The sequence below is a fragment of the Xiphophorus couchianus genome, chromosome 20, assembly GCF_001444195.1.
Source record: "Xiphophorus couchianus chromosome 20, X_couchianus-1.0, whole genome shotgun sequence".
NCBI classification, from domain to species: domain Eukaryota; kingdom Metazoa; phylum Chordata; class Actinopteri; order Cyprinodontiformes; family Poeciliidae; genus Xiphophorus; species Xiphophorus couchianus.
The window spans coordinates 18,943,135-18,963,927 of NC_040247.1; the positions used below are offsets into that span (position 1 = coordinate 18,943,135).

Here is a 20,793-nt window from a genome sequence, read left to right on the forward strand (position 1 = left end):
CCCGCGATAATAACTCAGAAATAGTCCAAATTAGGATGTATTTTTATTTCTTTCCTACTTACGGAAGGTTTCTGTTTATATCGTAGGTTTGTGGTGCCTTTCTATCCTAAAGAAAGATATAAAACTTCAGATATTTCACAAAAGATTCTAACATTCATGGAAAAACCTCACATAACCTTATATTAAAGCAGAAAGTACGGCGCCCACCGTAAGAAAGGCTGGCAGTATTCAATTATGCTGCATAACTGACCAGTACAGTATTGCGAGGGAACGCAAAAGAAAAAAAATTCCCCATGTCCCCTAGAGGGCTCCGTAGCGCAGAACTCTGACCAGCGTCTCTGCTTTTCTCTTCTTTATTACCGTCAGTTCTTCAGAGAAACGAGCTCATTCTGTTACAAAACGTGTTCCTGTCGCTCCCGGTGATTAAACTCACAATTACGATCCTCTGTACTGAGCAGCTCTGATAGCAGACGGTGTGTCCGTGAACAAGTTCAACTAAATATGGTAAAAACCCATTAATCGTTTCCACAGTGAGCCTCCCAGGAATAAGGTGGATAGTCCAGCAAAGAGGAAATTAAATATTAAAAATAAAAAAAACTGAATCTTTGGATAATTTTGATTTTGATCAAATTTCAAAATAAATAAACAAAATAATACATCATAAAAAAATATTTTAATTTCATTTTCATCCAGTTTAATTGATATTTAGCAAGCTGAACAGATAACCCACATGTGCCATCACACATCAAACAGATGAAGCATTTTCTCCACAGTGACAAAAACCACTGACTGTGATAACTAAATATGAACACTGAAATTAAACCTTTGCTCTGAAATTACGAACATGGATATGCGACCCGGTTGTGCAACATGCGGTCTCTCACTCAGGGTTCTGGGGGCCGAGTCCGCACTCTGCAGCCATGCAGGAGACTGGCACTGCAGCCAGAGATTTTAGGGAACATCTCTCAAATTGAAGCGGTAAGAAGCCGACAAGACACCAAAACTTTTGAAGGCGCTGTCAGCAAGACAGGTGTAGGACTCGCAGTTACCCTTACTCTTTGCATGCAATATGTGAACTTTGCCAACTGAGTCACGCAGCGCCTCGTCCAGATTTTAGTTTCTGTATCTGACAAACCTTCCGCTGCTTTCAGTTTCATTTACAAGGTGTCAACGTTAAAGGTAAGCGCTCTGAAAGTTAATTAGTGTTTATTTGCTCAAACTGAGAATCTTCAGGAAATATCGTGTAAAGGTTAATACGGAAGAGGATTAGGGCCACCGAAAAAAAAAAAGAATTCTGAGAATAAAGTCAGAATTTTTTTTTTTTTTTTTTCAGTGGCCCTAATCCTCTTCCGTAGGTTAAAGCAGAAACATAAAGACATGAGATACTGTTTGTCTTTTGGGATTGTCAAGTTCTCCAGCTTTATTGGCAGGAGCTGACTATGATTCACCTATTGGTCAGGATATAGTTTTTACTCAATATAACTGAGTATATATATATATTAATCTAATTATTAATTAGATTAGATTAATTAATTAATTAGATTAATTAATTAATCTAATTAATTAAAATTAATTAGATTAATTAATTTTAATTAATCCAAAATTAATTTGGAAGACAAATATTTGACAAAACTAATGTTCACAGCTGGTTTTGTTTTGTTTTGAAGAAAGGAAGTAGACCATCACAATGTCTACTTCCTTGGAAGAAGAAGAGCCCATGGACTTTAAGGCTCAGGTGTATCACTGACATTTGATATGTCTAATTTAAATTTCTATGTTTATACTACAAAGGTAGTTTTCTTTACAACATCATGAAATGGTAGCACCGCTTTTATTTCATAACATATTTATTTTTAAACATTCTCTGAAAGTACTTCACGATTTCAGGAACATATTTAACTGTGATACTTTTTCTAAAAATTGCAATACAGGAGCTGGCTGTGTTGCAGCCTCCTCCCCATACTGTAGAAAAGCATATTATAATCCACATTTTTATTGACACCTTTTTTCACTTTACAATCACACAATGTCCCCACCACACTATGTGAACTTTAGCATCGTAGACACTAAAGATTATCACCAGACCAACTACAGTAAGAGTCCATCCAACTTGCCATATGATTAGAATTCAAAGCTAGAATGTCTGACTCTCAAAATATTATATCCTACCAAACATCACATCCAATCAGTTCTTGGAGATCACAGAGTTGCCGACACTGATATTGTAAGGATGACTGTGAATCGATATATTGAGAAAACACAGCTGCAATGTTATTTGCAAGAAAGCTCAGAGAAGGATATAAGTATGGAGTGAAAATAGTCTCAAAAATACCTGTGCGTGTGTAAAAGTATCTGTGCTTGTGTAATACTAGATTTGTAACTTGTGTAAGCATCTTTGTGTGTGTAACTTTGGATAGTTGTATCTGTGAAACATGATTTGTAAACTGTAAAAAGAAAATTTGTGCATAACTCTGGGTACTTGTAAATATATGGTCAAATGCATACACAAATATGACGAAATTACGAATACAAAATAAAAGTACACACACTTACAATTTCTACAAACGTTAAATTGCTACACACAAAATTTGTAATCACAACCTCACAAATCTGATAATTACGAATTCAAACCTTCTCCTATGCCTACAGATGTTAAATAAGTACACATGAGTCGCCAGATACACACACACAAAACTACATTTACACACAGATCCGCTCAAAAATGCACAATATGTCTATAAACAATTTTGGAATATTATAAAGAAGTGCTGAGATGTTCCGTTTTCCACCGAAATAACGTATTTGCCACTTCAGCACAAGCACAGTGACAAACGCTGAGAGGATAAAAACACTAGACTCTGAGCAAAAATCGGATGACCCAAATTTTCACCAGCATTTAAAAGCACCACTTACGCACAAATCTGAAGCTGTCCGGAAGCTTGAAATGAGTCTCAAAAATACTCAGGCACTCGTAACCGGATCTGTGCGTAAATGTAGTTTTATGTGTGTATCTGGCAACTCGTGTGTACTTATTTAACATTTGTGTCTTTAAGATGATGATAATTATGTTGTGACCCAACCAGGTTCCTGATCTAAATCGATTAGACAATCTGTGACGAGAGCTAGAGATCAGAATGATGGCAAAGAAGTCTTTGCCATCATTCCAAGTCATATCCAAGTCATATCCGAGGTAATGACTTGGAGCTCATTACCTCGGATAAATTAACTAAATGCTCATGATAACATGTAAAAAGATGGTCAGCAATTTTAATAAGGGTTTGATTGGTAAAATACCGATAAAGATTTTGCTACTAATTTATTAGGAAGGGTGCAAATCAATTTTGATATGACATAAAAATATATAAATAAAATGAAATTACTCAGATTTATCTTTTGATATATTTTTTATCCCATGTTTGCAGGGTGAGATGGCTCTTCCGCAGGATCAAAATAAAGTTCTGCTGACTCTCTCGTTGAGGTGGTCTGTGGAAAAGAAAAAGAAGGTAGATTTACAAAAAGCCCTCCAGACTTGGTTCAGCAGAACTAAAGCGGACTGCTCTGTTCAAGAGATCTTACCAGATGGAGGGGCTGTGATTATGATTGAACCTCCTTCAGGTACTGTAGAAAAGCATTTAACTGTACATGTTACAGACTCACACCATTCTCTGTTAATCTAATTTTATTCTACAATAACTATAAGAATATTGAAGAATATGTTCATCTTGAACACACTGACAATAACAGGTTTATAAACACGTTATTGTGATATATGAGCTAAATTTATTTTGTGTTCTTTTTTTTCTGTATTTTTAAGGTCTCATAGAGATTCATACGCTGAACGGTGAAACACTTTATACAAAAGACAAAAAAGAATTGGTCACCATCTTGTCTGTGATGCTGGGAACACGAAAGCAGGACCCACAAACAGCAGACGATGCTTCGGTGAATCCGACTCTTCCAGCTCCTTCTGTAAACACCAAAACTGCTGATTTGGAGCCATCAGCTCTACGCACTCTAACACAGGTAAAGTGCTGTGGAAAAGTGTTTACTTATCTACCAAATTTTTAGTGTTTTCTTTTTGACACACTTAAATAAATGTTTTAGACCATCAACCTAATTTAAATACTGGATAGAAGTAACTTGAGTAAATGCAAAAACCTATTTCCAAATTAGGATTTCATTTATTTCAGAAAAAACCTAAACAAACCAACCTGGCCCTCTGGAAAAAAATAATTGAACTTCATTATTAACTCATAAATTAACTGTGATTACACTATCTTTTTAGAAAGTTGTGCTCAGTTTCATAAGCCTATATAATAAATTATTTAGATTGGACCTCCCTGATGGCTGAAGGATCTCTAAAAGCGACACATCACCTGAAAATAATTCAAAGCATGTTGAAGATTTGAGATTGGTCAGTCTGGAAAAGATTACAAAACCATTTCTAAGACTTTGGGATGCCAGCAAACCAAACAAGTTATTATTCACAGCAGTAGAAAATATGGATCAGGGGGCAGCCTTGAGAAGCTGGTCAACCAAAATTACTTAAAGAGCCCAACGTCAATTCAACCAGGATGTAAATAAACAACATATCCTTTGGAGACCTTACTTCCCTCTGCTGACGTCAGAGCTCAAAATTCAACAATAAGAAAAAGAGTGTGACCAGAGTTCCAAGGTGAAAACTACTAAAGTTTTGGTAGTTTCACATTCATTTCACTAAAGCAATGAATGTAAAAGCATTCATTGCTTTTACTACTAAAAGCAGTGAAAGCTTTTAGTAGTAAAAGCAATGAACATGTTCAAGATGAACTACATATATATATAAGTACACACACAATTACAATTTCTACAAACACAGATATACAGTATATAAGAATATTAGTATGCTCATGTTGAATCAACACTGTTAACCAGTATCATCAATGTTGGTATGACAGGTCTGATGTCTGGGTCTCCCTTCTGGACCTGTTATCCTCCTGTTATCCTGAAGAGATAAATGTTTACCTTGTTATATCCATCTCAATTCTCTAGACAGAATTGAGATCAAATTCAACTAACTTCACAACAACAGTTATCATAATGATTGAACCTCTTCCAGGTGACATAAACACTGATAGTATTGGCTTTACAAGTCTTCGGTGAATAAATTCATTTGTGTACTTTTATTTATTTATTTTAAAGGTTGTATTGGCCCTAGCGGTCTTCATTTGATAGTAAATTAACAGAAAAATGGGTAAAAAGAGAAAGGGGAAGACATTCGGCAAAAGTCGCCAGGCAGGGAATCAAACCTGCGACAGCCACGTCGCCAAATGGCGGCCATATAAGGCCTCCATATGTGGGTTGTGCTTAAACCCTGCACCACCACAGAACCCCAGTACTTTTATGTTTTAAAGCTTTTTCTGAGTGATCAACAGAAACTGAATTATTAAACACAGATGATGGAGAAGAAACTAGTGAGCATTCTGTCAGTCACCCTGAGAATATGAAATAAAACACTAAAATCCTTCACTCATGTAGCTTAAGAACAAAATCTCTATGCAAGAACTTTCAGCTGTATTGCCAAATAATTCATTTGATTATGACTGAATATATTAATTTAATAGTTTTTTGTTTTCATTTTAGGATATGCCTGGTAATCCATTTACCTTGATAGCAGAAACCCTTCCTCCTAGAAAACTTAAAGGAAAAGCTCAAAAAAGTTGTTTTCTGCCGCTGAACCACTTCTGGTACATGAGTCACATCTACAAGGAAGGAATTAAACAGATTGAGAGGAAGAATAAAATTAAGATGGTGGCACAGGTCCATGTGACATTTGAAGCTGAACAGGAAGATGGAAACCCCCATGAAGCTCTCAATGAGTTCATTGATCTCTCACAGAGCTGCTCTGCTGATTCAGGCCAGGCAGTGATTCCTCTCAAGTTTGTAGATCCAGATCAGTGGAGTGATGCATTAAAAGTCATCAAGAGAAACAAGGACAAACTTTTGCTCACCATGTCATCTGAAGAGGTTATTGTTAGTGGTCCAAAGCAAAGCCAAGATGAATTCAGTGCAGTCCTGAATGCGATGCAGAAGACAAACACACCTGCTGAACAGCACAAACCTACATCAGATGGTACATCACTGAGGAGGACAAACATGACTGACAAATATCAAGGGCTACCAATACGCAACTTCAGTGGTGATCTCTCGATGAAAATCATGACAATCAAAGATGATCTTGCTGGTTTAACCATAGATAAGAACCAGTGGAAAAACCTGAAGTCTTCTTATAATAACTACCTTACAGTGATCAAAGCTAAGTTCAATGTGGATTTTAAAGAATCCAGCATCACTGAAGGCAAAGTTAATGTCAAACCATCATACAAAGGACATGGAGGAAACCCAGCAATGGAGAACCATGCTGTTAGAGCTCTGCTGCGTCTGTACCAGAAGATGATGACGTCACCCACGTTATTGCATTCGCCTAATCGTACCACTAGGTTCAGTGGTTCTGAAGAGGTGTCCAATAAAACTGTAATTAAAAGTCATTCGACACAAAACAGAGAAAAATCAGCAGGAGAGGGCACGACAGGGGACAACAAAGATGACAAGTGTTCAATGTGTTTGTCCAATTTTACTAAAAAGAAGCAGCTGAAGTGTAAACATGAATTTTGTGAGCAGTGCCTGCAAAATGCAGTGAAACACGGTGGACCCTTCTGTCCGATATGCAAGAATGTTTTTGGTGTGATGAAGGGAAACCAACCTGATGGAAAAATGACTTGGAATAAGTGTCCATTATCCCTCCCTGGATTCCCAGGTTGTGGCCATATATTCATCACCTACAACATTCCAAGTGGAAAACAGACGGTAATGTCTAAGCACCAATATCTATATCAGTAATTTAGCATGTAGTTTAAGACTGCTGTCTTATTTTTCCTTTCTACCTGGCAGGAAAATCATCCAAAGCCTGGCCAGCACTATGGAGGAACCGTCAGACATGCATATCTTCCAGACAACAAAGAGGGCAATGAAGTTCTGCTACTCCTGAAAAAAGCTTTTGACCAGAAGCTCATTTTCACTGTTGGAGCTTCTAGGACAACCGGGGCGGATAACATGGTGACCTGGAATGACATCCACCACAAAACGTCCATGTCAGGAGGACCAGAGTGGTACGGTTCCCTAATTTAACGCCTCTGTATTCACTGTGCGTCAGCATTTGGTTTCATGTATTAAACCTTCTATATTTTCTGCTTTCACAGTTATGGATATCCAGATGAGAACTACCTGAGCAGAGTCAAGGAGGAGCTGAAGGCTAAAGGCATCCAGTGAAGTTTTTGTTTTACATTAAGTGAATTTGAAATTCCAGAATCTGACTAATTGAATCTAACTTTACACATTTCGTTCTATAAAAATGTTTTATAATAAATCAGACTTAATGGTTACTTTGAAGTTCACTGAAAGCTGAAGACTTTCTCTCATCTATCAAAATGTAACTAAAATATAACTAAACAAATCACATTCTTTTGAGAGATTTGCTGACTTGTTTATTTTTTCTTTGCATTTATCATGTGAACCACAATTGCAGTGTAATTTATAACTGTAATCAAATGTAATATGATTATTGGGTTGGGTCTTTCATATAAATTAATAAATTTACATTCAACAGAATTTGCTTTATTTATTTAAAGCGGACACTTAACATGGTTCAATCTGAAAACCTTGGTAGTAAATGGGGCCCTCAGTGACTGGTGCATAAATGTTGATGGTTTTGTTGCATTTTTTCAATTACAAATGTTTTACTATGGAAGCCAAAAAAGAGACATAGAAGAATATGGAAGTTGAGCACATCAAAACAGTAGTGCAATAATAATGTGGTTTATCTGAAGCTGACCTATCAGCAAGAAAACCAGTTTGGTTCCCCAGTTTGTTCCCTTTGTATTCACTGCCAGCCTTCAGTGTCATGTATTAATCCTTTTACATTTTCTGATTTCTCAGTTTTGGCTATCCTGATGAGAACTACCTGAGCAGAGTCAAAGAGGAGCTAAAAGCTTAAGGCATTGAGTGAAGTCTGTACATTAACAACATTTTTAAAAAGCAATTAAACAAAGATTTTCTTACAATCTGATTAATTGGAAGAATTGTTTTATAATAAGAATCTGAGGACAACTAGAAGTTGATTAGTTGCTCTTATTTATCAACATCTACAATATCAAAGCAAATCACATAATTCTAGATTTTACCCCTTGTTTATTTTTCTTCACTTATATACAATATGAATCACAGGTAAAATGTACATATAAAACTGTAATCAAAGGTCAGTTAAGATGATTGGATTAGGTATAAACCAAATAAATGATTAATTAAGATATAATTTACTTTATTTATTTTAAAGGGACAAAGCCCTTTAATGAACATCAGAAGTATTTTTTTTATGTTGGTGATCTTAATAGGTTGATAGAATTTGTTTTAATGTAAATGAATTACAAATTAAATATTTCGGGGAAAATTTAAAACTTAGTCAAAATGTAATAGTCCTTAAACAGAATTGATTAGCTCTGAATTGTTGTTTAATAGATTCAAGTATTGTATGAAGTGTTGTTTCTCAGATCTGTGGGAACAAGGTTCTGTTAGAGGCTGGAGTTTTAGTGCTCGTAGGGAACTGTTTTGTCCACCAGGGGGAGCCATGAGGAAGCTTCTGGAGGAGGATGGTCCCAGCGCACCTGTGCGTAATCAGCCTCATCAACACCAGCATAAGAGGAGCGGGTGGCCAGTTCTCCGGCGCCGGAGTGATATACCTGTTTTGGTACCCTGAGCCCCTCTGAGTTTAGTTCTCCGAGAATTTACTTGTGTACTCAGCTAATTTGAGCTTTCTTTCTCTGACCTTCTCGCAGGATGCCTCTCTTGGAGCCCACCCCTTGGTCGACTAACTGTCCGCTCTCCGACGTGCCACCCTTTGGACCTTTGAACTGCACCTCTCTCTTGCGCAAGAACCCAGACTCCAGCGTCCCAACCATCTACCTCCCTGGCGGATCCACTTCATCTCTCCCAGTAAGCCCGCTCCATTACTCCTTCCCCATAATTCCTACAACCCACTTGCCTGTCATCTCCCCAGTCCTCAGATCGCTGACGCCCCGGATCCAGTGGGTCTTGAAGTTGCTCACATTTCACTAACTGTTGATCTGTTCATCAATAAATTTAATTTATCTGATTCCTCCATCTCCTGTCTGTGTTCTGCATGTGGGTTAAGCAAGTAACGTCCAACATGACGGGTTCCAATTTGTGACTATGATGTTTTTATTACATTATTGCGTTTTTATGATGTAAAGCACTTTGAAATGCCTTGTTGCTAAAATGTGCTACACAAATTTGATTGATGGATTGATCATCCATCTACCTATGGATTACACCTGTTTTTGTTCAATCATCTTCACTGGACTGCTGTTACAAATATTCTAAAAGACAGTTTGTGATTTGTGGCACCCTTGATTTAAATTGTAAAAAGCCAAAAAATTCAGAACAGTTTATAGTGATTAGTTCATCTTTTCCATGTGTAAAATTGTACTATATTTCCAAAGGTATTTGCGTATCTCCTGTCACAAGTACCAACGGTGCGGTATAATTCTTAATCCACAGGGTTTAACATAATATCTGCCCACCCATTGCAGATAAAACTTTACATTTTTCCAACGTTTAGAAGTGTGCTTCTGGGAATATTTGACCAATTTTCCAAGAACGCATTTATGAGATCAGACACTGATGTTGGGTGGGGCCTGTTTCACAGTTTCTGCCTCATTTTATTAGGCTGAAGTGAGGACTGCGCAACTAACCAAGTCTACTGAAATTAAATTCACTCATACATATCTTTATGTACCCTGCATTGTGCTCTGCAGGGTGATGTTGGAATAGGAAAGAACTGCTCCCAATTGGAAGCAATTAATTGTCCAGTTTGTCTTGTATCTTGAAGCATTCAGAGTTTTATTTCCTGGAATAAGAACTGAAGAACAACCTCTTACTGATTACCAGAAAGAGAGGCATACTTATTCACTTTACACTACTACATCCAAAACTTTGCCTTGCATTTAATAATGTGGGACTTGGATGGAACTGCTTGGTGATGGAAAACCATGAAGCTCTTTATGAATTGTTTACCTAACTTGAGTGACATGCAGTTTGGAGGACATAGCTAATGAAAGTTGGTGAGCCGTATGTGCGTTAGGATTCATTATCTGTTGGTAATCCATAGCCACTTTTCTATTCTGGTGGACGTTAAAAATCTGTTCTATTCATTATAAAGAGAGAAATACATGCACTGGGTGATTTGCATGATACAAATAGCATTGTTGCCCCTTAATACTTTAAGACTGTAACAAAAAATATTCCGAAAGCACTCAGCCATTTGGGTGGACGCAAAATATATTTAACAAGGTTTAAAATAATTTTAAAAAACACCTTATTTTAGACCCTTTTTAAAAGCATAGAAAAATATCTCAAGCCAAACAAAAGCTCAATCCTTTCAATATATTACAATAAAAGGTTATACCAACCATTAAAACTAAAATTCTCAGATTTCTTATTTTCTTTCAAATAAAGTGTGAGGACTTACACTAATCCTTTACTAGGATTGTTGTTGGTACAAATACAGTCCAACTCTTCTGTTGCTGTGTTTATATTCTGGACCTTGTTCTGCCAGATTGCTAGAATACCAACGCCTCATGACTGGAAGTGTTTTCAGCTTTTACGGGCATGGTGCATAGTTTTCTGTAATAACTCTTTCTGAAATCTGCTTCTACAGAATTTATTTGGTTTCAGTTCAGGGTGAATCTTGCTTGATCTTATTACGGTCTGCCTCTGACAGAACACTTTCAATAGTGTCTTGTAGAACCTCCGGTTTATTCTTTCAGCCTTTGCTTCTCTAGTGTTTTTTCTTTTTTTTGAGCTGACTATCCAAAGTTGGGAGGCATTGCTTGGCAGTCTGGTATCCTCCGGTATGGACAGGTATTGTGTTGGATTTTCTTATTTGATGGCACTTTTTTTGTTGCTGTCAGTTGGCTAATTTCTCTACGTTTAACCTTGATCGTAACACCCAGCTTCCATCTCAATTGACAACATTGTTTTTTATCATTTCCATTGTGCATTTTGTAAAAACGCATCTCAAGGAGCAATGTAATAACATTAACATGTCTGCATAACCTCTAACACAGATAATGTTTTTCACTCTACAATTAATATTTCCTGTTTTTTGAAGGACAAATACATCCAGAATTTCAGCAAAGTTTCAGGAAAACGAACAGGCCATGGAGGTTGAAACCAATGTATGTTTTGTCTTATTTGCCATTGATAATTGTAGACCAAGAAAGTAGTATATTCACATCTTTGTTAATGAATCAATGACTTTAATTGTGTTTTAAAGTTTCTTTTCCCGTAGTTTAGTGATTCCATTCGATTTATTTATTAAATAGTTAAGAGTTCAACTGAACTAGATAATTCATAATTTACCAACCATAAGACTTAATTGCTGTCCGACTTGTATAACTGAAAAAACACTGAAGTACACCCCATTGGACAACATGAAGTAGGCTAAAAGATCTCAAAAAGGAACACCTAATGATCTCAAGAAAGTCAAGAACAGAAGAGAAATAATGTTAAAGCCATTTCTAAGGTGCTGGGACTGCATTGAAGCACAGTGAGAGCCATTAGCCACAGATGGAGAAAACATGGGGCAGTGGTGAAGCGACTATAACAAGGAAAGCAATGTAAATAATCTTTTCTTTAAAAAAAAATAACAACTTTGAGTTAAAGGGAAAACCCTGAAGGCTCTAAATGGGGTAAAAGAGGGTGAATTGATTTATAACTTAAATAGAATATACATTCCCCACTCTCATCCAGTCGCCAGCCACTTTAAACACTTTAACCATATTCCCAATGTCCTACAATTAAAACCCTTTCACTCTAGAACAGACCTCACTTTAGTTAACGTCTCACAGCACAAGGTAAACCAAATAAATTTACCAATTTATTCTCTGCTAATCAAGGGTGCCGTGGAACCAGCAATAATCTTGGCAGCAGACAGTCAATAGCAGCAAAATAAACTAAGGGAGAGAAGAAATCACCTGTGTAGACACTGCTGCATATTTTTACTGGGTTTTTCTTTTTTGTCTTTTATTATCATTTTAGAATATGGTCCTCCCTGTCAAACAGAGTAATCCCTGCACCTTGACAGCAGAAACCTTTCCTCCTAGAAAACTTAAAGGAGAAGCTCAAGAAAGTTGCCTTCTGCCGCTGAACCACTTCTGGTACATGAGTCGCATCTACAAGGAAGGAGTTAAACAGATTGAGAGGAAGAATAAAATTAAAATGGTGGCACAGGTCCATGTGACATTTGAAGCTGAACAGGAAGATGGAAACCCCCATGAAGCTCTCAATGAGTTCATTGATCTCTCACAGAGCTGCTCTGCTGATTCAGGTGAGGCAGTGATTCCTCTCAAGTTTGTAGATCCAGATCAGTGGAGTGATGCATTAAAAGTCATCAAGAGAAACAAGGACAAACTTTTGCTCACCATGTCATCTGAAGAAGTTATTGTTAGTGGTCCAAAGCAAAGCCAAGATGAATTCAGTGCAGTCCTGAATGCGATGCAGAAAACAAACACACCTGCTGAACAGCACAAACCTACATCAGATGGTACATCACTGAGGATAAACTTGACAACCAACCAACAGACAAAATCACTAAAAGTGGAAGACAATAAGCAACTGGAAAACAGCGAAGGAAAACAGCAGGGAACAACCAACCAACAGACAAAATCACCAACAGTGGAAAACAGCAGCGAACCGGTTATTACTTCTGTTGAAGATGCTAATGTCAAAGCTAAATCTGATCTGAATGTTGAACCCAGCAACAGTAAAAACAAACAATCCCTCCAAACATGTAGGGCCAAACCTTCCCTCAAAAACTTTTTGCTGAAAAAGAAGCCTATCGCACGTCCCCTGCGCCTAACCCGACGTAGTGATACCACTGGGTTGGGTGACTTGCCAATGAAATCCAGCTGTGAGAATGAGAGGAAAGAGGACTCCAGTCAACCTTCACTGATCCCACCAACAGCACAGCAAAATGCTGAAGCATCAACTAAGACAGGAGCATCAGGGGACAGTAAAGATGATCTCTGCCCAATATGCTTGGATTGGTTGATCAAAAAGAAACAACTAATGTGTAAACACACATTTTGTGATGAGTGCCTCCAAGCGTCAGTACAACACACTGGACCCATGTGTCCTGTATGCAAAGATGTTTTTGGTGTGATGGAGGGAGACCAGCCTGACGGAGTAATGACATGGATCAATAGCTCTTCATTCCTCCCTGGATTCTCAGGCTGTGGCAGCATAATGATCACATACACTTTTCCTAATGGAAAACAGACGGTAAAAACCTTGATGAATACATTACTAGTCATAAAACAATTGCTTTGTTTATTATTTCTGGCTCAGAGTTAACGCTTTCATTCTACCGCACAGAAAAAGCATCCTAATCCTGGACAACCATATCAGGGAACGACCAGAACTGCATATCTTCCAGACAACGAAGAAGGCCAAGAAGTTCTGAAACTGCTGAAAAAAGCTTTCGACCAGAAAATGACTTTCACTGTTGGGACGTCCAGAACAAGCGGGTTGGACAACCAGGTGATCTGGAATGATATTTCTCACAAGACATCAAAGACAGGAGGACCGCAGAGGTACAGTCACTCAGTTTGTGTTACGTTAATATCTATTTCTTGTTATGGTTGCCTTTGGTTTAATACTTTATGTCCGTCTTTCATGTGCTTTCAGTTTTGGATATCCTGACCCCAGTTACCTGAGCAAAGTAAAGGAGGACCTGAAAGCTAAAGGCATAGAGTGACTCTGAGAGAGTGATGATTTATTTTACAACTGAAATTAACAATAAAAAAAATACTGGAATATTTGCATGTTTTGTTTTCATTTGATCAGTAAAGGTTATTTTATTATTATTATTTATTAATTAATAAGAATTGCTTTAAAGAATATTTCACAAATTTACACATGTGTTAAAAAACAGCCATTGTACTAGGCTTTGCTTCATTCAGAGGTTGTAGCATCTAGACCCTCTGTTATTGAAAAACAATGGCTGGTTGGGAACATGGACTCTACTGAAGTTTTAAATGATTGGATCTTATTTTACCCAATTGCTTGTAAATGTAAATATGACTTGGTGTCACTTGAAAAATAATCTTATTGATTGATTTGATAATATAAGAATGCAGAAGGATTTATTTATCACTTGACATAGAATGGACAAACATTGCTGTTTCCTAAAAGCAATTAGTAAATTATGTACTATGTTGATAAACTAATCTGAAATTTTTTTCATGAATTCTGTATCCTTTAATAAATTCAAATCCAACACTGGATCATAACATAGAGTGTTATTTGTTTTAGAGTTGAAGGTATCAAGACTATGCTGCCTTTAAGAGTCATAAGGAAAATGGGTCACTAGATCCAGTTTATAACATTTCTTTATTTACATACATGATAAAGAAGTTCACTATTTTCAGTCACTGTCAAACAAACATGTTTGAATTTCTTGAGCAAAGTGTGGACACAGTCGGGTAACTCCAAAAGTTGCTATAGTCAGTTTTAAAAAAGAAGCTGTAACACAGAATCACTGCAAGCAAATACAGCACTAGACATAATGTATCCTATCACCTAATCAATTACCACCACATAGTGCTAAGAACAAACAAAAAGAAAAACAACAGATCAAAACAGTAAATTATGTATTATGTGAAGATGTGTGTGAAGATTGAAATAATGTGATTAGAGTAAACAAACCCACTCAAATAAAAACAAACAAACTCAAATAAATGTTTTAAGTTCTCAACATATATCAATACTATCCAGATCATATTCTCTTGTGGGGTAGGCTTAACATGTTTTTGTATCCCATTTATTTTGTATGAATTCTGAATCGGCCCCATCTACTGGTTTACTGGTTGTTTCAAACTGCGGTTCTCGCGAGAATTCCCACGAGAATTTGATGTTCCGCTCCGAGTTGATTTTAATTCTGAAAAAACGTTTCTATTCTCTCAACAGGCGAAGTTGTTGTTATGTGTTAAGTCGTGAAACAAAACCCATTTTGTGAAAGGGTCGGTTAATGTCCTATTAATAGTTGAGACAAGGTATTTCTACGACAATATTGTTGCACTATAAAATCACCTCATGACTACAGCCTAATGAGATTGTTGTCATGAGATGAATGTTGATTAAATTAGTTAATTAAGTTAATCAAGTTAATTAAATGTCTTTTCTTACGGAACGGAATATTTGCGCAGACTTTGGAGTGACGCTGTTTCTGACACGCAGCTGCTTTCACTTTCATTTACGAGGAAGTGTGGTGGTGGCGAACAGGCCAAGGTAAGCGCGTCACAAGATTTAATTGGTGTTTTATTTGTTGTTTTAACGCTTAAACTGTGAAAGTCCTCAGAAAATAACATCGAGATAAAGCCTGTGTTGACAAAATGTTAACAAAAACGTAGAGAAATGTTTCAGTTTAGGTTTGTTTTTATAATCGAAAGTGAAGCAGAACAAAAAAACCCGTCAGCCTTTTTTTCCCCCTCATGTTGATTAACAAAACAAGTTTGTGATCTGAGCTAAATTTCTGTCGTTTATAGGCTCGTTTTGTGTTCAAGAAAGAAAGAAGATAATCAAAATGGCGAGTAACCAGGCAGACGACGAAGGCATGGATTTTGTAAACCAGGATAACACGAATGAATTATCTCAGGTGGGTTACAGACATTTAATATGCCGGTTTGAAATTATGTCTTCTGAACATCTCTCGTTTATTTTGTGCGTATTTTATTTAATATAATTTAATTAATTCGTTATATAGTCTAAGATGTATTCGCAAGTTTGTTTGCTTTCGTTTTAGGAGATAGCTGCTGAGTTTTCATAAAATAAAACTCAGCACTGTCCACCATTTTGACTTATTGATATATTTCGAGAAAATACCAAGCAATGTCTTGTGATTATACATTGTTTTGATATAATCTGTGTAACAGCTAAAGTTACTGGGAAGTGTGAGAGCAAGTGTCGAGGTTTTGTTTTCAGGCTGGAGGTTTGCATTAGAACAACAAACACTGAGGCAAAGTCCATAAAGTTTATAAGCTGTAAATAGGTGGATACAGATACACTCACTTGTTAAAACAGAGATCAAAGTTTAGGAGCCATAGAAGCAATGAAATATATAGTGATATACACACCAGAGATCCAGAAATTAGTTGATTACAGTTTATTTATAGAGGACTTTTCATACCGATAATTATGACACAAAGTGCTCTATTGAGGATAAAAAACAATTGGATCAGATTCAGTAAAATAATAATCACTCAGACAGGGTTGCATTCTGTAAGAAAAAATACCTTATTGTGATACTATTGTTAAAATTGCAACATCAATTATAATCTTTATTTTCCTGACATTTTCTGTCTTTACAATCACACAATGTCCCGACCATTCTGTGTGAACTTTAGCAACTCAGCCACTCCAGATAAACATCGAGTGAAAGCATTAAAGGCTACTGGAATCCATCCAGCAGGCCAAAGATATGATCAGTATTGAAAGCCTAAATGTCTGCTTCTTCAAATGTGATAAAAAATGTAAAATTAAGGAAATGTAGTTGTAATTTGCAGTAAGAAAACTCCAAAGATGTAAATAAACAATAAAACATTAGAATTCAGAACTAACAGAATATTATGGCATTTAAAAAGGTACAAATAAAAATAAAATAGAATTTTATTGCTGATGAAATGAAAAAAATTAAAAGCTATCAAGATTAAATGAAGACAAGTTGAAAAATCAGATTCATTGAAATTTAATTTCTGAAAAATATACATTTTCTGTCTGCTTTTTAGAAAACATGGAAATATTATTAGCAGTTCTTGTGTTCATGCAGTATCCATACAATGTCCACATTATGACTGCAACAGTAAAATGTTAAAAGTTACAGCTGGGCAGGGAGTTTATAGTGTTTATTTAGATTTTCTGAAGAGAAATGCAGCATAATTAAAACTCACCAATAGATTTAGGTTTGAAGAAATCTTCTGAAAGTAATATTTATGTTTTGGAGCGACCCAACTAGATTCCTAATCTGAATCTGATGGAGAATCTGTGAAGGGAGGTAAAGATTAGGGTTATGGCTAAGAGACCTTTCATTTGGAGCTCGTTAACACAGATAAACAATATAGGGAATCAGGGGAAACATGGAAGAAGGTGGTCAGAAATGATAAACATTTCTCATTGATTATTAGGAAGAGTATAAACCATTCTGAGTAAAAAATACAGAAGTGAATAGCTCTAAATAATCGTGTGGTCTACTTTTAAAATTATTACAGGCTGCAAAGGAGCCTCTAAAAGAAGAAGTCCTACTGACTCTGTCGTTGAAGTGGTTGGATAAAAACAAAAAGAAGACAGATCTACAAAAAGCCTTTCAGACTTGGTTCAGCAAAAACGCACCTAAAATAGACTGCACACTTCAAGAGCTTCTACCAGATGAGCGGGCTGTGATTGTGGTTTCACCTCCACCAGGTACTGTACAACTGTGTTTTCACATACAGCATGTTACAAACTCGCCAACTTCCTCTTAATCTAATTCCATAAAAAGAAAACTTTATTTTGAATACATTGATATACCACAATGATGGCTTTGCAAACTATTGACAACTATATTTATTTTTCATTCAATTTTCTGTTTATTTTGAAGGCCTCAAGGAGCTTCAGAAGTTGAGTGGTGAAAAACTTTATACAAAAGACAAAAAATCAGAAAAGAAATTAGAGAAGGAATTAGTCACCATTCTGTCTGTAATGGTGGGAACACCAAAGCAAAATCCACAAGCAGCAGACGATGCTTCAGTGAAGCCGACTCCTCCAGGGAATCCGACTCCTCCAGTGAATCCGACTCCTCCAGTGAATCCGACTCCTCCAGCTGCTTCTGTAAACACCAGTGATGTCGATTCCGAGCCACCAGCTGTACGCACTCTAAACACATGCATACATTATAAAATAGATATTGTTTGTTCTTTAATGGTGGAATTTTGCTTTTTATCCAGGACAAAGCACACGGTGAAGAACAGAAGAAACCAATTTCTACAGCAGGAGACATTCCTGTGGAGAATCAAACAATGGATGAAAGTTGTGTTCTGTCAGTGAATCAATTCTTGTATGTGAGCCGCATCTACAAGGACAAACTACAGCGCATACTGGATGAGAATGAAGTTGAAATCAAATCAGAGGTCGTTGTGAAATTTGAATCCAAGCGTAAAGACGGAAAACCAAATGAAGCAAAGACAAAGTTTACAGATCTTGTCCAGGAATGCTTAGCTGATTCCAATGGTTCAGTTTTTTCTCCCATCTCTGCAGATCCAGATCAGTTGAACAGAGCATTGAAAGTCATCATGAACAAGGAAAGCAAACTTTTAGCCAACATATCCTCTGAAGAAATAACAGTTTTTGGACCAAGTTGCCAGCAAAAGCTTCTTGATCCAATGTTAAAACCATCACATAAAACCAGCACTGGTTATGAAGAGTCTGAACGTTGGTCTTCGTCTTCAAACTTCAGTGGTGATCTCCTGGTGAAAATCAACATGACAATCAAAGATGATCTTGCTGATGAAGGTCTGACCATAGACAAGGACCAGTGGAAAAACCTGAAGTCTTCTTATGATAACCACCTTACAGTGATCAAAGCTAAGTTCAATGTCGATTTTAAGGAATCCAGCATCAGTGAGGGCAAAGTTAATGTCAAACCATCATATAAAGGACATGGAGGAAACCCAGCAATGGAGAACCATGCTGTCAGAGCTCTGCTGCGTCTGTACCAGAAGATGATGACGTCATTCATGCCACTTCCTCCACCTTATCGTGCCACTAGGTTCAGTGGTTCTGAAGATAGTTCCACTGGTGCTGGAGTTAATGGTCATTCAACAAAAAACAATAAAGAATTAGCAGGAGAGGGCGCAACAGGGGACAGCAAAGATGACAAATGTTCAATTTGTATGTCCGATTTTACTGATAAAAAGCAGCTGAAGTGTAAACATGAATTTTGTGAGCAGTGCCTGAAAAATGCAGTGAAACACGGTGGACCCATCTGTCCAATATGCAAGGATGTTTTTGGTGTGATGAAGGGAAACCAACCTGATGGAAAAATGACTTGGAATAAGTGTCAATTATCCCTCCCTGGATTTCCAGGTTGTGGCTATATATTCATCACCTACGACATTCCAAGTGGAAAACAGATGGTAATGTCTAAGCACATATTATCTATATCAGTAACTTAGCATGTAGTTTAAGACGGCTACCATTAACCTGAATTTTTCCTTTCTACCTTGCAGGAAAATCATCCAAATCCTGGTCAATACCATTCAGGAGCTGTCAGAACAGCATATCTTCCAGACAACAAAGAGGGCAATGAAGTTCTGCTGCTCCTGAAAAAAGCTTTTGAGCAGAAGCTCATTTTCACTGTTGGAGCTTCTAGGACAACCGGGGCGGATAACATGGTGACCTGGAATGACATCCACCACAAAACGTCCATGTCAGGAGGACCAGAGTGGTACGGTTCCCTAATTTAACGCCTCTGCATTCACTCTGTGTCAGCATTTGGTTTCATGTATTAAACCTTCTATATTTTCTGCTTTCACAGTTATGGATATCCAGATGAGAACTACCTGAGCAGAGTCAAGGAGGAGCTGAAGGCTAAAGGCATCCAGTGAAGTTTTTGTTTTGCATTAAGTGAATTTTAAATCCAAAATTCTGACAAATTGAATCTGAATTTCCACATTTTGTTCTATCATGTTAGATGTTTTATAATAAATAAGACTTAATGGTTACTTTGAAGTTCACTGAAAGACTTTCTCTCATCGATCAAAACATAACTAAACAAATCACATCCTTTTGAAAGATTTACCAAATTGTTTATTTTTTTCTTTACATGTCTCATGTGAATCACAGTGTATTTTTTATATAACTGTAATCAAATGTAAGATGATTATTGGTTTGGGTTTTTCTCAAATAAATTAATAAATTTACATTCAACAGAATTTGTTATATGTATTTAAAGTGGACAATTGACATGGTTCAATCTGAGAATCTTGGTAGTAAGTTGATGGTTATGTTGCATTTTTGTGTGATTACAAATGTTTTACTGTGCACGCCAACAAAAATGGACATGGAAGAAAACTGAAACCCAGTTTCAGTGGATCAAAGAGTAGCCAAAATGGCAAAAACAGAAGTGTAATAATAATATAATTTAAGTGAAGCTGACCTATCAGCAAGAAAAGCAGTCAATGTCTAAAACAAAGCAAATAACTGGCCTGAAGGTAAAAGATGCAACATTTTATGATGTGATGAAAGCAGATGTTGGGAGTCAAGAGGTTGCAGACAGTTTGTCAGAAGACCCTGAGGCCTTGAACAGAATTTGACTGAAGGGCCCCTCTTGCTGCTAAAAACATCAGCACCTCTAACAGCTTTGTAGATTTCGTGAAATCTAGGAGAGGGGGCAGTAGTTTAATTGGCCAACCTAAGAAACAATCAGTTAAAATTGCAGTTCACTAATTTGTATTTGTGAACACACAGGGCTCAAATTCACAGCACCAGATTGTTGCTATGGTAACAAAACTGTTTAACTATGAATATTGTTCTTTGATCTTTTACAAAGTAAACTTGCCAGCTCTTTAAAATCTTACATATAAATGTTAAAACACTTTAAAATCTTTTAATTTATGTATGCTGAAGCCATTAAATCAAATTAGACAG

At 36.7% G+C, this 20,793-nt stretch overlaps 2 protein-coding genes across 9 annotated transcripts; both read left to right on the forward strand.

The window, feature by feature from the left end:
- Positions 1-3,442: 3,442 nt before the first annotated feature.
- Positions 3,443-20,078, forward strand: LOC114135322 (uncharacterized). Of its 8 annotated transcripts, none has more exons than XM_028002521.1 (8): positions 3,473-3,615; positions 3,815-3,946; positions 17,368-17,571; positions 17,747-17,914; positions 17,951-18,012; positions 18,093-19,280; positions 19,374-19,591; positions 19,682-20,078. In XM_028002521.1, the coding sequence occupies exons 1-8, from the start codon at positions 3,597-3,599 to the stop codon at positions 19,749-19,751; spliced, it is 2,061 nt and encodes a 686-aa protein (XP_027858322.1). In that variant the 5' UTR covers positions 3,473-3,596; the 3' UTR covers positions 19,752-20,078. The 8 variants fall into 8 exon arrangements, 7 of the variants coding, with proteins under 7 accessions (XP_027858327.1, XP_027858320.1, XP_027858322.1 ...); XM_028002525.1 differs by lacking the exons at positions 3,473-3,615; positions 3,815-3,946 and adding exons at positions 14,534-15,167; positions 15,321-15,402; positions 15,682-15,769 and having other exon boundaries at positions 17,379-17,571; positions 17,747-18,012; XM_028002524.1 differs by lacking the exons at positions 3,473-3,615; positions 3,815-3,946 and adding exons at positions 14,535-15,167; positions 15,321-15,402; positions 15,660-15,769 and having other exon boundaries at positions 17,379-17,571; positions 17,747-18,012.
- On the forward strand, positions 6,222-7,344 carry LOC114135325 (E3 ubiquitin-protein ligase DTX3L-like). The gene is made up of 3 exons (XM_028002530.1): positions 6,222-6,846; positions 6,931-7,148; positions 7,239-7,344. The coding sequence occupies exons 1-3, from the start codon at positions 6,388-6,390 to the stop codon at positions 7,306-7,308; spliced, it is 747 nt and encodes a 248-aa protein (XP_027858331.1). The 5' UTR covers positions 6,222-6,387; the 3' UTR covers positions 7,309-7,344.
- Positions 20,079-20,793: the final 715 nt, after the last annotated feature.